Source organism: Lampetra planeri, chromosome 5, assembly GCF_965212315.1.
Source record: "Lampetra planeri chromosome 5, kcLamPlan1.2.h2, whole genome shotgun sequence".
NCBI lineage: Eukaryota > Metazoa > Chordata > Hyperoartia > Petromyzontiformes > Petromyzontidae > Lampetra > Lampetra planeri.
Window position 1 is genome coordinate 14,070,155 of NC_136111.1, and position 17,792 is coordinate 14,087,946.

A 17,792-nucleotide genomic window follows, 5' to 3' on the forward strand; every position below is an offset into this window, starting at 1 on the left:
TGCCATTTCCTCTTTGGTGATGTTCAACAAACATTCTTCATTTGGAATATTCAACATCTCAAAATACCTACATTTTACAGTCCAACCTCGTAATTATTTTATTGTCGTACAATATTTAAAATGTTTATTATATTTTATGCTTTTTCACGAGAGGTTTATTTTTCACGTCTATGAAGGTGACCAGTTTTGTTTCCCTCTGTCAGAGGATTCATAACGCTTGTGTCACAGCCTGAAGTCCATACACATTCAAAACCTGAGGAATGTGTGTGTGGGTCTATCTACAGTATCTCTAATAGGCCTCAATGTCTATGTCAGAATGTTGAGCTGGTATGGCTGAGGGACTGCATTCAACCACCTGGAATGTATGCATCCGTGTACTGTATCGTAGAGTTTAAGTAAAAGTGTCTCCGTGTACAAACAATGGAGCGCTGTCTGCTTGTATCCCAGCCATTGTGTAAATTATACATTCCATTTCGGAGGCCAGGCACTCCTTAGATAATACTTTTAGACTCTCTGCAAAGTAGTACCTAGTTTATTGACTGTGATGGTGGTTGGCTGATTTGACCCCCAACTGGGATTTAGACTTGTCACCTCCTGATCATGTTAATTTGAGCCATCTAGTAACAATAGAGCCTGGTTTCATGCTCTTGGTCCATGCGTGCTTCTCTCAGGGGTTTATAGTGGAATTATGGATCAGCCCCCTTCGCTGTGTGTGTGTATATGTGCGTGTCACGTATGTGGGGATCGGTAATGTGGCGGTTAGCACGCTGCGCTATGAACTCGGCGATCTGAGTTCGATTCCCGATCACGGCCGATACGAATGACGATTATCTGAACCGGTCTTCGGCCTCCCCTAGGCCAACTCAGCCTCAAATGAGTACCTGGTGTGGTGTGTAAACATTGCCACGGACGAGACAAAGTTGGCCGGACATGGTGCTGGCCACCTTACCCCCCTCATGTGCCACGCCGGCCTTCATAGGTGCTCGCTTAAAGCACTTTCCCAAAAAGTCTGTTATGGCTATATGGGGGATCTTTGTCTTGTGTCATGTATTCCCATGCAGGTACTTTCAGCTGCCTCTGCAGCAGGGGTGTCAGTGGCATTTGGGGCTCCTATTGGAGGTGTTCTCTTCAGCTTGGAGGAGGTAACCTACGCAATCTACACCACCATCATTATTGTCATTATCCACATTATTTACAGCAGGTTCTCCAGTTATATTTGCTGGCGGGCAACACAATCAAATTAGTGTGTGCTGGTGGGCTACCTGATGTCATATGTCACGTAATGTCTTAACGTCGTTGTCCATGCAACATTACATTATGAGGTCATAATGCCTCTATATAATCATCGGTCATGATCTATCGATTGTTGGATGGAATGTTTCCCCAAACCATAACCAACTTTTACGGTCTTAACATGCACCAATATATTGAGCACTTGCACACAAGTTGATTTTGTCTCTCAGTGTCCACGGTAAACGTCCTCTGAGGCATGCTTCCTCCTTTGGCTGCCACTCCATCGTTAGTCTCAACCACTGGCCATAATCCTGTCTTAACAATGTGTCCTGCCCAAGCCTGCTCACTTTTCAATACCCTCAATACGATGTATCTAACTTCCGTGTATGTTCTCCAATGCATATAACACTGCGTACACCGTCATAATCTTCCACTTCACCTGCTGCACGAACCATTACTATATCTTCAATCCTCGTTGACCACCCACCAAACTCTTCCGCCCCCACCGCCTCCTGCCCTCGTGGCGCTGACCTCTGGTGCAGGTGAGCTACTACTTCCCGATGAAGACGCTGTGGCGCTCGTTCTTCGCGGCGCTGGTGGCAGCGTTCGTGCTCCGTGCTCTTAACCCCTTCGGGAGCAGCCACCTGGTGCTCTTCTACGTGCAGTACCGACGGCCGTGGCACCTGCCCGAGCTGCTGCCCTTCGTCGCGCTTGGCGTGTTCGGAGGTCTCTGGGGCGCTGCCTTCATCAAATTCAACATTGCCTGGTGCCGCCGGCGCAAGTTTTCCCGCCTCGGACGCTTCCCTGTCACCGAGGTGATGGCCACGATGATGCCATCATCATCATCATTGACGTCATCATTATAATAATAATTGTTGATATGATTGGGAGGAGTAGTGGTCAGTGCACTGCGCTGTGAACATCGAAACTGAATTTGATTCATGGTCATAGCCACCATCAGGGGAGAGTGATATCTGAAACTGACCCTGACCCCTTTCCCTTCACCAAACCAGCATCGATTAACGTGGTGATAAATGGCTAAACCTATCCCTATCACCGATGTGGATAGAAGCCTTCATCCAACAGTGGAGTGAAAAACTGTTGTGAATAATTTATATGTATTACTGTAAGTATTATTTCCACTGTACACAGTTTTTCAGGTGACTTTAACAGCAACATCACAATTATCATTATTAACATCACAGTACAATGCTCCCAAATTGTATAGGCTAACGATTTAACATCACTCTGCTCAACATCCACCAAATGCTGTTCTGGTTATTATGACAATGAAGATGACATTAACACTCGAACTGGTTGTGTTGATCATGAAAACGTCTCGTCTCTTTGTCTTCAATGGCTCACGCGTCCTTTTGTCTTCTGTCGGCCCTGACCTTTCTGATCACCCACCACTTCTACCCCTGTCCCTTTGTCTTCCTGTGCCCCCTTGCTCTTATGGATCATTTTGATGACATCACTTGCTTCCTGTGTCTCTCCATATCCTCAATGGCTCTCCGTGTCCATGCTCCACTACCCTTCTCTGTCTGTGTCATCTCTGTCCTTTCATATCTCTCTGTCAACCATTCTCATGTGTTTCTGTGTTTCCTAGTTCCTCCTTGTCTCTCTGTTACGCCTTTTCTTCATTATTGCTGCATCACCTCTTTCCTTCTCTGTCTCTGTCCGTCATCCCATTCCTTTAACGTCTCTGTGAAATGCGCTGGCATTCCATGTCTCTGTTTCATTCCCCATCTTTCTGTATCAAATTTTTCCCCCATTCCTTCCTTTCCTCCATATCACCCTGTCCTTCCATTCTTGGTTGTATCTCCACCGGGGATGCAGGTGCTGGTGGTGGCGCTGGTGACGGCTGTGCTCTCCTACCCGAACCCATACACGCGCAAGAGCAGCAGCTCTCTCATCGCCGAGCTGCTGCGCGACTGCAACCCCTTGCAGCAGGCATCCCCACTCTGCGGGCTCTCCCCTCCCTCCTCCCCGTACCCATCGCCATCCTCCTCTCCGTCCCCATCCCCATCGGGCCTCGCCGACAACGTCACAAGCTGGACCACCCCCGTCACCACGACCACAGCTGCGCCCCCTGATCTGGATTCCCAGAATGCATCACTGTGGCTGCTTGGCATGGCCCTCGTCTTCAAGGTGGTCATCACCGTGTTCACGTTCGGCATGAAGGTACGTAGCAGTCGACCGAGTTCATAAGGCACGGAGCAGGCACCCGGGTTCATAAGGTATAGAGCGGGCACCTGTGCTCATAAGGTGTGGTATTTGGCCAGTGAGTATTTGGTATGTGAGGGGAAATTGAAGTACTCAGAAATAAAACATCACACACATGCAGGATTAACACTCACAGACAGATTCAATCCACAGACAGACCAAATCCATAGAATCTATTTATCAACTAAGCTCATAGCTGTATTTCATCTGGCCACCTTGCAGCCCATACCTACAGGCAATCTTTCATCCAACGCGGTGGCAAGATGTTAGATACCTTTCCTAGTATGGAGGAGGTTGTGGGTTCGATCCCAACCCTGATGTCTGTATATTTGGAGTTTGTATGTTCTCCCCGTGGTTGTGTGGATTCACCTCCGGGTCCTCTGGTTTTTCCCTTCACATTTAGACACATTTGTGGCCAGGTTGCTTCTGAAAAAGAGCTTCATAGCTCAGTGGGCCTTACCTGGTAAACTTTAAAGATTTTAGTTTCGTTTTATGTATCCAAGAAATAACCAAGATCAATATGCCAGTATTAAAGCATGAACAACAAGAATAAGTTTTACCCTTTCTGGAAATAAAACAATCGTTAAGATGTTCAAACACCAATTAGAAACATTTTGCAAGGGCATCTATATGATCAGAGTTTGTTTGCATGTTCACCACAAGTCGTGTGGTGAATGCAGACTTGCTTTCTTGCAAAATGTATCTACTTGGTGTTTGAACATCTTAACACCTGTTTTATTGCCAGAAAGATTAAAAGCTTTTCTTATTTTTCAAACCTGCTTGACTTCGGACATGTGACAAGATTGAGAGTATTCAATGTGATTAGGATGGAGAGAGACCCTCTGTGTGTTCCCACACACATGGACTTGGTCTCAGAGTTTCAAAAAGTGCTTGGTGAGTATAACGACACGGCTACTGTGCTTGTTGTGGCTGCAGGTGCCGTCGGGCCTGTTCATCCCGAGCATGGCGGTGGGTGCAGTAGCCGGGCGGCTGCTGGGCATTGGGGTGCAGCGGATGGCATGGAGCCACGGCGCTGCACTGGGCATCGATGGCTGGTGTAGCCCAGGCACAAGCTGCGTCACGCCTGGCCTCTACGCCATGGTGGGCGCCACTGCATGCCTGGGTGAGCATGAACTCTTAACTGTAACCCTCAACTTAACCCTGTCACTTATCATGACCACTTAACCATAAATTGCTTTGGAAACACAGTCACAGTTAATAAGAAAAATATTTTTTTCATTTTATATAGCGTCATTCATGTTAATTGCTTCCCATAACTTTGTACATTAATTATATATAAGGACCAAATCATATATCCAGCTACTACCAAGCAAATGAAAACCCGACTTCAAAGCAAAAAAAGAATAAATAGCTAAAGAAATTGCACCAGAAAAAAAGGCACAAACAACAAAAATGTTATCACAATTGAGAAGTTTATCCATTAGGTCACATCCCAGACCACAATCCCAACATCTCAACAAAGCCAGGAAACCTTCACAGGAGGGGTGGTGGAATGCTAAAAAGTTATGACTAATTTAGATCAATTAGGCAAATATCCAAAATGCGTTTACCTATTTTTCAGTGTATGCCTGGATGAATAAAAAAGGCCTTTAGTTCGGATTTAAATACAGTAGAACCCCTCTTAAAGACCACCCCTGTTACCGACTAGTCGTTTAACGATGGGCCTCCATAGAGCCCAATGTTTTTGCTTACGGAGCATTCTCCTGTTAACGACGGGCTGTTGTAGGTACAGTAAATATGAATGAATGCATTTATTCTTTGGTTCTTTCGGTAAAGTCGCGTAGAAAATAAAATAAAATAAATAATAGAATACGACGTTTCGATTGCAACACAAGCAACCATCATCAGGTGTGAATGCAAGCTCAGAGAGAGACACATATACAGAGAGAGAGACAAACACAGACACGGAGAGAGACTCATATACAGAGAGAGAGACAAACACAGACACTGAGAGAGACACACACGCAGAGAGAGACACAGAAAAGGAGAGATTAGAGTCAAGAATGAAACCCAGATTTCATGCCTGTTGGCTAATATATAGATCAGAGTCAAGCAGACAGATTGCTGATGCTGTGAGCTAATAGATTTTTTTTTCTCAACGAAGAGGACTTTAGTCTTTCCATTATTTGGGTGAACAAAATGTGTTGCGATACAGTCAGAAACTGCAGTGAGACAGGAAGATAGAGTGGAAAGTGTATTTAAATCAGATTGATTGAAATAATATAAATCTGTGCATCATCAGCCAATGAATGGTGTTTTATATAAAAGCTTGACATGAGTCTGCCAAGAGGACCAATATATACGGTAAATAGCAGAGAACCCACAATGGTACCCTTGGGAAACACCACGAAACAAAGGCTTGTGAGAGGATGTGACACCGTTTATAGAAACGTAATACACCCGATCAGAGAGATAAGAGAACTAAGTTACTAAGGCAACAGAGCAGCCGACATGGCTGTGAAGGCGATCGAGGAGAATAGAATGGGCAAGAGTGTCAATGCAGAGGATTAATCCAGGAGAAGCAAGTAAGAAAGAGGTAACAAGTCAGTGGATAAGATCATTTGAGACGAGATGTAAAGCAGTTGCAGTTGAGTGATTTTTTTTTCTTCCAATACCAGATTGAATTTGGTCATCGAGGTTATTTTGAAGAAGATGCTTAATTATATGATTGTATATGACACGTTTGATGACCTTGGATAGGAATGGAAGATTTGAAATACGGTGGTAGTTTGCAGGCCTATCAGGATTAAGTGATGGATTCTTGATCACTGGAGTGACAGCAGCTACCTTAAGCGCAAATGGAAATACCAGGGCGTAATAAATGAAATTAAAGCAGCTGAACGTGAAACAATGAATGAAGATGGCACAGGGTCAAGACTAACAGTGTTTTTTAAGTTTTGAATAATGTTAATGATGTCATTTTCGGAAACTAATGGGGGGTAGGTCCAAGCAATTGAGGAATCAGAAAAAAAAACAATAAAACACAGATGGGATTATGATTGATGATCTAATATTTTGCACTTTTTGATGAAAGTAAGAAACGATTTCTCTCGTTGAGCCACATATGGAGTGAGAGTGAAGGATGTTTTTTTGTTCGATGGAGAAGTGAACTAATTGTTCCGTGTAATGTTTTTGAGTCTCCTGCAGCTTCATAGACCCGATTATAATAATAGTCAGTTTTAGCTTTGATAAGTAATTGGTGCTATGATTTAAGGTGATTGTTCCAAATCTGTAAATGAACTTCACCACTAACAGTGCTTGGGTGGAGGGCACCCTGTAATGTACAAGATGAGGTATCAAACCCTAAACTTTAACCCGAGTTACCCCCTCCCCCCACATTCCCAGCTCTCTCAGCCTCCCACTTCCAGCCCCGCCTACTGCCCCCCCCCCCTCCAGCTTCACGTCCCTCTCCTAGCGTCCACGCAACGCTCCCCTCCCCCTACCCCACCCCCCTTTCTCTCCCCCCTTGCCCCTCCCCTCTCTCTTATCTATATAACCTCTTACCGTAGCATCTCTCTACCACTTCAGCAAAACATTGGTTTTCCCACCTGATGATGATTGCTTGTGTTGCACTCGAAACGTCGTGATTTGTTTTTATTTTATTTTATTTCTAACTACGTGACTTTACCGAGAGAACCAAAGAGTATGGATTCCTGCAGTCACGAAAGCTTCAAATCAAGATTAAACCCAAACTTAATACAAACCGTGATCTGAACTATTGCTAAGGCACAGTAATTTATTGTAAAATTCACGGCCAAGGTGCAGGGAAGAAACAGTGATTCCTTGAAAGGTCACGAAATAATGTAAGGCAAAGCCTCCTGAAAAGGCACTTAAGATTTAAAAAAGATTTTGTTACTATTAAAAACGTTACAAAACAACCATCATAATGATTCAAATGAATTAAACCAAGTCGATTATTTCAAGTTAGTTTTTGGGTATTTCAATATGATTTGGATAAAATAAAAAACGAAACAATCTTAATATTAGGTGCCCGGTTTTGCAGAGAAACACCCCAATGTGCCTCTATTCACCGAGCAGAATACATGGGCACACCACAGTAAGTTGATTGGCAGGTACAATGTGGGTAGGCCCACCTCTTCCAAATACATCTAAAAAGGTTTGTAAGAGTGGACCAAATACCTTCTGGGGATTGCTCTTGTGGAGGCCCTTCTGCCATCAATGATGTGAGCAAGCAATTGCAGGGTGGAACCTTTCACTTTTTCAGTGCCTGTAACTTTATTTGACGCCCATTAGACCTACGTGTGCTCAGATTTGCTACCTTTTAGACCTGGCTGCCAAAAAAAAACAGAGCTCATAATATCTGTGATTTTCCACGATTTATTTGCTTTCATTGCAGAGTATCACAACAGATGAGAAACTCCGTGAATAGCATTTCCCACATCAACGCGGATTTGTGGAGTTTGACGATATAATTCTTAATGTTGAGGTTAGTGATACTCGGTGAATGACAGAATCACAATCCTCTCATTGTTTGAGAGAATGCTTAAGTTTGCCTGTCTTGAGCGATCATTTTATTTTAGAAAAACCGACGAGATTCACAACAGAATGTGGCATCCTCATTTGCTGCTCCCAACACCCGCATACTTCACCACCGACTAACCCCTACCATCTCTTCTCTGTTCATGGAAGGGACAGGAGGGTTGATTCTGAAATGCGCCTAGGTTAGACTCCCACCCTCCCCTATTTCTTATCCCCCATTTTTTCTGCCCCGTCACACTTTGACAGTCCGTGTGTAATTTGTTTATTATGGATATTTTAATATGTTCTAACCCTTTGAAGGCATGTTGGGCTGTATCGCTCTGTTTAATTCGATCACATCATAATTTAAATAAAACAAAATACATAATCTTCTACCACTATAAATATATTAATTATCATCAGTATTTTATCATATGCCTCATGATTAATACTCATTATCCGTATTTGTCATCATCGTCGTTTTCATTCATCTTCGATGTATCTGCCATGCACTGTCGTCATCAACAGCAGCAGCTGCAAGATTCACGACTCAAATCTAAACCCAGAATCGTGATGACTCATTGAATCATAGCAATGAATTGTCACATGAATCATCATATCCCTGTTGTGCCCTACGTGTGCACATGCACCTTGCGTTATGCGCGCCGTATGCCATGATTGTAACACGTTAGCGTCTTGCTAAGTCAGGTTATCACATGTGACGTACGTGTGCTCGCCCGCGCTACTCATTCCCGCGTCACTCGCCCCCCTGCCAGCGGGTGTGACTCGCATGACGGTGTCGCTGGTGGTGATCGTGTTCGAGCTGACGGGCGGCCTGGAGTACATTGTGCCACTGATGGCGGCCATCATGACGAGCAAGTGGGTGGGCGATGCCTTTGGCCGCGAGGGAATATACGAGGCGCACATTCGCCTCAACGGGTACCCGTTCCTCGAGGCCAAGGAGGAGGTGACGCACACCACGCTAGCGGCCCACGCCATGCACCCGCGTCCCGGTGAGCCGCCGCTCACGCTCCTCACGCAGGTGAGTGTCGCACGCCCTCGGGGTAACCTTGGGCAACCGCTCGACACCGCCAGTGTAGGCGTAATGACACGCCAGTTCCGCAGCGAGCAAACATAACCGTATGATATAGCCACGAGAAATCACATGCCACCAGACGATACCCCCACGGGTAACCGCACACACACACACACACCTTCCAATCAAGCACGACAGCATGCAACTGGCAGCCTACTTCCACGGGCAACCACATGCTGCTGTCATAGGTAACCACATCCTTCTACAAAGAGCAACCACAAGCTACTTACTGCCCTGAGTAACCACATGCTACCACCATAGGAACACATTCTTCTGCTATGAGCAACCACATTCTACTGCCACAGGCAACTACATACTACTGTCACGGGCAGCCACATACTATTGTCATGAGCAACTACATGCTACTACCATGGGCAAACACACGCACCCACAAGCTACAGCCATGGATGGCTACACACATATGCATGCAACTACACATGCAACCACATAATACTGCCGTGGGCAACCACATGCTGCCACTATGGAATATAGAAGCATCATATGTTACTACCATGACCAATCACATGGAACAACATAATGACTGCAACAGACATCTACGTGCAATTGCATATCACCCCTAGCAACCATATTCACACAAGCCACCAAGATGAGAAAATGCATGCAACCACATGCTACTGTCATAAGCAACCACATGAAAACATCAGGCTGCCTCCTCTGGCAACTTTGTGCAACTGCACGAACTACAGCCACAAGTGGCCACAAACAACGAAATGCTGCTCCCCACAGGCAACTGCGCACCATCACTGATTTCTGTAATGGACATCTATATGCATTCACTGGTTGCTTCCACAGACAACCACATGCAGCCAGTGCTACTGTCAAGCACAACTGCTAAAGAAAATCATGTTAGGGAGGTCAAACGTGAAACTATTGCATCTGCATTTTTGCGTGTGTTCGACAAATCCAATTGGGATCTCCATGTGTTTCTGTGTATCCGTGCATGTCTCCGTGTGTGACTTTGTGTGTGACTTTGTGTGTGACTTTGTGTGTTATCCCCGCGTGTCCCCATGTCTCCAGGAGGATATGACGGTGGGCGAGGTGCGACAGCTTGTCCGTGATTCCACGTGTAACGGCTTCCCGGTGGTGGCGTCGCGCGAGTCTCACCGCCTCATCGGCTTCGCGCTCCGCAGAGACCTCACCCTTGCTCTCGGTGACGCCGCCATCGCTGCTCCGTCCTCCAAAAAAACACACAGACTCACTCCGAGGAGTGGGGTGGCTCCGTAGGCTCATAATGGCTGTGTTAAACAACTGGGCCAACGTTGCCAGGGGTTGATCGTGGATGATGATGCTGCTGAACATCTCCCACATAAATCAAGCTTCGAGAGGTTTTACTGTATAGGGAAATGTCAATTTAATTTTGTTTGTCCTTGCACTTATTATGATGAATATGACGGCGATGATGATGGTGATGATGGTGACAGTAATTATGTTCATGACATTTACGATTATGATTTTATTGGTGGTGGTGGTGGTGATGATGATATTTGATGACACTGGTGATGAATGATGATTACAATAATGACGACGCTTACAATAATAATGACAAAGGCAAATATGGTGTATGATCATTATCTACCAGAAATCCCTTCCCTGTTGTGACGACTGAGCGTGTCACTGGTAGTCTCTCCGTAAGTGTCCGCGCATTCGTCTCTCCCCGGCCGCAGAGAACGCGAGCGAGCGGGCCGAGGGCCTCGATGATTCGTCACTCGTGCTCCTCGGGCCTCCGCGGGCGGGCACCGCCCGAGCCTCTGTGACCTCCGAGCCTCTGAGCTGCCCTCTACACGCAGCGCGACCTCTCAAGCTGCGCTCCATTGTGGATGACGCCCCCCTCGCTGTGTCCGACCGGACGCCTATGGACACCGTCGTGGACATGTTCCGCAAGCTCGGCCTGCGCCAGTGTCTCGTCACGCGCAACGGGTGCGCTGGGACGCAACACGCGCATATACACGTTAGCAACGCAGAGTGGGCGTAACGTCTGAAATTTGGCACAAATGTTATCTGGTCTGTGCTTTAAGCAGATGACCAATATTAATCAAAATTAATAGAAACCCATTTGTATGTATTAGTTTCAAATGGATTCAGCTGCAGTGTAAAATATTGTTTTATTCCTAGGTGTAAATTATTTAGTGTTTCAATATTGCCCGGACTGATAGTCTGTGTGTTACACGGCTAAAACCTGCAAAATTCCGTTCGTGACCAGTTGTCGAAGGTTTGTTCATTGCACTATGAATCCAAATTCTTGAATTTGATTCCTGGCCCTGGATTACATCAGTAGCAATATGGTATAATCACCTATCCTGGGCCTCATCGTTGTTGACTCGAATTTAATCGAGTAACTTTGGAGCTGTGCAAATAATAGCACCGGGGCAGACAAAGGTGGGGCCCGGGCATCGTGCTGGCCACACCACGGCTTTGTGTACTGTTCTTTTTTCGTTAGGTACTTGTGTAATAACCGGCACAGACGAGGTCAATATAATACGGAACAGCTTTATTTACACTGGTAACAAAATAAAGAATTAAACTAACAAGAATCAACAGTCTAAATACAGAGATTGAATGCACTGGACTCGCCAAGACTAAGCTACAACTGATATGCACAAAGCCACACAGACGATTTACACTGTTGAACGTACGAGTACTCAATGTGTTTTTGCGGGATTCCTCCTGTGTGACTGCTGCCTCGGACGCTAAGTGACGATTCTTCGGACTGCAGGCCCGACCTTAATTCGCGATGGGCTTTTATCTTTCTCTCTTATCCACAGCTGATCCAAAGGCACCTTTTAATTCCCTCTGTCCGTTGCTTCCAGCATGTCCCACTTTTTAATCATCACTGTCCGCTGTTCTCTTTAGTCTCTGCAATTTATAATTATCCACGAGTCTGCTTCACCATTTCCTGCCTGTCTTTGACTCTTTAGATCTCTCCCCTGTCACCGGCCATACATGTAATGCGGTGTTTCCTCTCAAACCGCTGAGCAAGGCCGTAGCCCTGTCTCCGGTCACGTGCTGACCCCTAGGTGCCCTCGAATCTGCCCTACACACAGTCCTTTGCTGGACACTCCATGGTTTCAACTTCTCCCCTGATCACTTCCTTTGAACTGCTGACCAAAGCGCATAGTCTGCTCACATGCTCCCCCCTCCCATCTCATATCCTTTTACTGTCGTGGAGTAGGGGTTCTTAACACTTGCATCGGTGTTCCAACATTAGATTTGGCTATATAGCAGATATTTTAAATTTGTCTTTATGTGCGTGTGTGTAAATGGGGAGCAATAGTGTAGTCGTTAGCACACTGCACTATGAACCTGGCGACTCGAGTTATATTCCCGCTCGCAACCAATGACAATGGCGAATGTTTGAACCAATCCTGGGCTTCCCCTAGGTCGGCTCAGCCTTAAATGAGTACTTGGTGTGGTGTGTAAACATCAGTACTGAGGAGACATGCCACCGGATGTCGTGCTGGCCCACCAACGTGTGTGCCATCCTGGCCTTCATAGGTACTTGTTAACAGCACTTGCCTCAACAGTCTATTAAAAGCTATACGGGAGATCTTTGGGTTTGTAGACCTATCAGTCTCAGCACAGGGTAGGTTCTGTATCATATTGCGTGTGAACATTAGTTTGTGTGGTAATGTTCTACCTCTGTTTCGTCCTTTCCAATTTCTCCCCTTTACATTTCCCTTATTTCTCTGGTGTCTCCCCTCCAGACGGCTGCTCGGAATCATCACAAAGAAGGATGTCCTCAGACACATGGCTCAGTTGGCTAATGAAGACCCCAAATCTATAATGTTTAACTAGCCAAGAAACTGAATAACTCAAGGAGGCTCATGATGGCCACATCCCCAAGCCAGTAATCCAGTAGCATCACCGAGGTCATGGGGACTCGCCCACTCTAGATTAAATTTGGTTCTCAAGTGCAGCGAGTTGTTGGTTTCAACTCGGTCCCCAGTGACTGCACAATGTAAAAACTCATTTGACCTCGCCCAGCTCTGAGGAAATCAATTAATGAAGACAATTATTGGTCGACGTTCATAAAAATCCACATTTTGAAGAGAATGAAAGGACAGAGTCTCGTGTTGGGTAAAGTGGTCTGTTGGTATGACTTCGACTGAGGCAGTTTTGTGATGGTGTGCTGTGGTGACGAGATGCTAAATTCCTTTGCCTGGTATGCAGGAGGTCGTGCGTTTGATCCGGACCCTGATGCCTGCTGTATATTTGGAGTTTGAATGTTTCCGTGATCACGTGGATTTTTTTCCGGGTCCTCTAGTTTGTCCCTCTACGTTTCTAAACATGTGTTTAGAGTATTTGGCTGCTATAAATTTCCAAATGACAAGCCACTTTGTTGAGCCATCATTTTTCGCTAGGTCACTTATCTGGTAAAATAAAAAAAAGTTTAGTGATGTCACCTTCCCAGGTGGTTCCTGAATGAAATGGCGTGTTTTGCTGGAAAACGACAATGCAGACATATTTCCTCATGTCCAGTCCAAGGTGGAGGTAACTGGTGATAGCTCATCAGATTCCTCAAGTCTAAATAAATATTTTTATTCTGCAAAAACGTTTCCAGAAGTCAATAATCAACTGTTCCAAATAATCACCTATCCAGCATTTGACAAGTACTGACTAAACTAGCCCTAACTAATGCTTTCATGTCAAACTTAAACGAGCAATGAGAAATGCTCAACTCCACTGGCTCTGAGCCAGTGGTGGAAATTCCACATTCTCATGACGGGTGCCAGTTTGTCCACAGCATGACCACTGTGGAAGACGCTTTAATGATACCAGAGGGATGATGGATTGAGTCAAGAAGCCAATTATGAATTAAACTCTTCACTTTCCAATCATGAACCAAGTGTTGTAAGCACGGTGCCACATGGGCAGATAAGATGTGCTTCACTAGCATTTCACAACATAAACACAAGTCCTCTAACTGTACGTGCAAACTAATTATCATGCACGCTCACGTTTACACGCTTGCCACTTCGGGGCTCCTTGTCAATAAGATGCTTCACGGCCTTCAGGATCCTTAAGTTATCAGTGACCCACGGAGGCTTCTTGTCAATAAGTTGTACACAACTCGTTTGAGTTTCTTGCGTTAAAATTATTGGTAGGAATTATTAACTAACAGAGCCATTTTCCACAGATGTGAAGCTTTGATACCTAATGCTGTCCGCCTGGTAATTTCTACGCTTGAGCGCTGTCACTTCTCGTGGTCAACCAAAGTGTGTCATCTGCTCGGGTGGATGTTAAACGCCCATTGATGTCATTTGCACAAGTTGGGCATTGTGTGTCACCTGTGTTTGATATCAGACTCCAAACATCTGAACATACCTTAATTTGTATGAGAACTCAAATTATAATTATTGCCCTTAATTTAATCTTCTTCACAGGTCTTAGTTTAAACAGAGCAAATGAAACACCTGGCTAGTGTATTCTCACCTGATTAAGTGAAATACACCGGACAGCATTGGACATCAGAAGATGATTTGCTGTATGATTTGCTGTTAAATGTTTTTGTAGACAATTGTATCCACCGTTCATATAAAGGCAGAGTGATATGAGGCTATTAAGACTTGAACTTAAGCCTTGGGGGCTGCTGTTTCGCGAGGTTCACAGTGGCCATTGAGCACCAAGTAGGAATCTTCGAGCCCCTCTGGGCTTGGTGTGTCTCTCCGAAGGTTCACAATGGCTATGTATACCACTGAGCCAGAACTTCCTAGACTGGGTTCAAGTATTTGGGGCTTGGGTTTGTACCTCAAAAGGTTAATAATGGCCATAGAATGCTGAGCCAGTTCAGCCGAGACCGTAGGGTTGAGCGCTAGGATTATGGGTGTCGTTTTTTTAGGGGCATGCGGGTGGAAGGCTCAAAATCACTGTCTCCTTTTTTCTGCCCGGCTGAAAACCGTAGTTCAACAGAAACTAGAAATATGCGAACTAAATACTGTGTTCGAAATTAACACGTTCATGTGCTATTAAATTAAACAATAAAAACACAACCCAAATTGAAATGACTCATATGTGCATGTGTTGACTCAAAACTTTCGTGACTGCAGGAATTCATATTCTCTGGTTCTTTCGGTAAAGTCACGTAGATAGAAAAAATAATAACATTAAAATAATACAAATAAAGTGAATAAAAAATATCACGACGTTTCGATCGCAACACAAGCGGTCGTCCTGATGACGAAACGTTATATTTTTACTATTTTTTATTCACTTCATTTGTATTATTTTATTGTTATTATTTTTCTTCTATCTACATGACTTTACCGAAAGAGCCATAGAATATGTGCATGTGTGTACGAGTTTGTCATTGTTTGGGGAGTCACGATGTAGTTTTTTTAGCGCGTTGAACTGCAAACGCAGCGGCCAGAGTTAAATGCCCAGCCATTTGCTGATATCAGTGGCCGAGATAGCCTCAGCGTTAAATGAGTACATGGTGTGGTTTGTAAACGTTAGCACTGGGGATACAAAGGCGGCCGGGCATGGGGCCGGCCTTGATAGTTGCTGTTTACAGTCCTTGCCCCAACAGTTTGTTAAAGTCTCGAAAGGGAATCTTGCGATTTGAATAGTTGGACGATAATACAGGTGTTCGGTGAGTGGCTGGCTGATGTGCCCTCTTGTTGATGATCAGCGCAGAGCGACCCAGAGCTTGAGAACCTTCCCGGCGAACTGTGGAGGATGGTTGGCCGCACGTGAATTGCAAAATTCGGAGTGAGTCTGATTTGAATGCGAAACCGGCCGTCATTCCACCAAAAATGGCTAAATCTGACTGTAGCAGCCCTTGCGAGACGCTCCTCCCCCGCCTTCCTCCTGTGTTGTGTGAGGTGGAGGTTGGTCGTCGGGGGATCGGGGAGACTGGCAGGAGATGTGAGGAGCTCCGAGGAGGAGGGAGAGAGAGAGACGGGCGCGGCTGGCAGCATGGCACAGCCATGTGGGCGACCCAGTTGTGGTCGCCCTCAAATTCACAGTGACACGAGGGTGGAACATGAGGCAGGTGCCTCATCGTCCACCCTCCTTGCGTGCTGCTGCTGGTGCCTCGGGGCGACGCGGTGCGCTTGGGAAGCTCGACGCTGAGCTGCGGGAGGCGAGAGAGAGAGAGGCGCGCACTTGAGCTGGCAGCCTGATGCCACGTGGAAGCTCGTGGGCTACCTGAGCCCGGAGGGAGATCATCATAAGCGAAGAAGTGTAGAGATGTTAAGTCATATTAAGGGGCAATGATGCTTTCATATATTTTTGGGAGACAGAAACACGGACACGGGAACAGGTTTACAAAAAAAAATGTGCACACGAGCCATTAGTCGAGGCCATATCCACGAAATACGTTTGCAAATGTTAACTGCGAGTTTAGGGCAGATTTTACATTGGTGATAATTCAGGTAAATTGGTGAACTGGTGAGTAGGCCTCGGCAAGGTAAGGTAATTTACCCATTTTACCGGGTGAAAGGGTAAAGGTAAAGGTGTCGACATGCCAAGGGGTAAGGGTAAAAGGTAGGGTAAAGGTATGCTTTTTACCTTTTACCTTACCTGCTAAGGGTAAAAGGTAGGGTAGAGTGATTGTATTGTGGTAAGGTAAAAGGAAGGGTAAAGGTAGGCTCGTTGTTTTTACACTTTTACCTTACCTTGCCGAGGCCTACTGGTGAGGGTGTTTGTCAAATTTCAACAGGTGCGCCTTGGTAAGGTCATTTCTGAGGATGTTAATTTTAAAGCGACATTCATGGCTCATTGTGTGTGATCATATTTTATATTTCAGGTTTGAGGCAGAGACAGGCAAAGGAGAAACGTAATTCACAGGTTGTGTCGGAGTCCTTAAAGCAGAGAGAGAGAGAGAGAGTCCTGGAGTTCAGTTTGCAGATAGATTGGTTGACACAAGAAGCGTGTCAACAGGTTTACAGGGTGACAGGTGGTAGAGGTTTGATACGGGAAGTGTATCAACAGCTTTCAGTGGTTACAGGCGGAGTGGTATTTAGGCCACTCCCGATCATATGGGTTGGTGGTCGTTCCCTGCCTCCGCCGTATGGGACTGTCCATAAATGACGTCACGCACCTAGGGAGGGGGGGGGGTCAGACATTTGTGACGATGTGTGACGAGGGGGGGGGGGGTTGAGAAATGTGACGTCACATCAAAATGCGCAACTTTAAATAAATATAAACACGGTCTACTTGATTGAATAGACTTTTTAATACGTGTTTTCTCCTACAACATCAGAGTGCAGCGCCACATTAAATACGCACTACAATGACAATAGTTTAAAGCGATTTGAATCATGTTTTATTTTATTTGGGCGGGGGGGGGCAGAGCTTTGTGACGTTATATTTGAGGGGGGGTCTGACTTTTTGTGACGCCGTGTGATGAATGGGGGGGGGGGGGCAAAAATCGTCCCAAATCGCGTGACGTCATTTATGGACGGCCCCCATGCTTTCAAGGAGGGAGAGAGTTCGTTGTTGATTAACCTCCCAGGCTTCCACATTTCTGCAACCGGTGACTGTGGGTGTTTGACGTCCACAGTGCCGCCGAGTACAGGGACTGCGAGTCTCCCAGGCGTTCACCCTGCTGCAAGTTGTGACGGTCGTCTCTTCACTGCATCAGAGCCCAGGGGACTGAGGCTGCAAGTTGCTCCTGGATCACAGCTCATGGGTCTGAGGCTGCAGCTGCTCCTGGATCACAGCTCAGGGTTTGAGGCTACAGCTGCTCCTGCATCACAACTCAGGGTTTGAGGCTGCA

General features: G+C 45.8%; 1 protein-coding gene across 1 annotated transcript in view; it reads left to right on the forward strand.

The window, feature by feature from the left end:
* Nucleotides 1-15,075, forward strand: part of LOC144718950 (H(+)/Cl(-) exchange transporter 4-like) — a 30,906-nt gene extending 15,831 nt beyond the window's left edge. The window contains exons 8-15 of the mRNA XM_078594587.1: nt 1,062-1,142; nt 1,776-2,048; nt 3,073-3,417; nt 4,396-4,582; nt 8,736-9,001; nt 10,094-10,226; nt 10,741-10,993; nt 12,778-15,075. Of these exons, the coding sequence (XP_078450713.1) occupies nt 1,062-1,142; nt 1,776-2,048; nt 3,073-3,417; nt 4,396-4,582; nt 8,736-9,001; nt 10,094-10,226; nt 10,741-10,993; nt 12,778-12,868 (1,629 nt within the window). The 3' untranslated portion in view covers nt 12,869-15,075. The remainder of the gene's footprint in view (nt 1-1,061; nt 1,143-1,775; nt 2,049-3,072; nt 3,418-4,395; nt 4,583-8,735; nt 9,002-10,093; nt 10,227-10,740; nt 10,994-12,777) is intronic.
* The last annotated feature ends 2,717 nt before the right edge of the window (nt 15,076-17,792 follow it).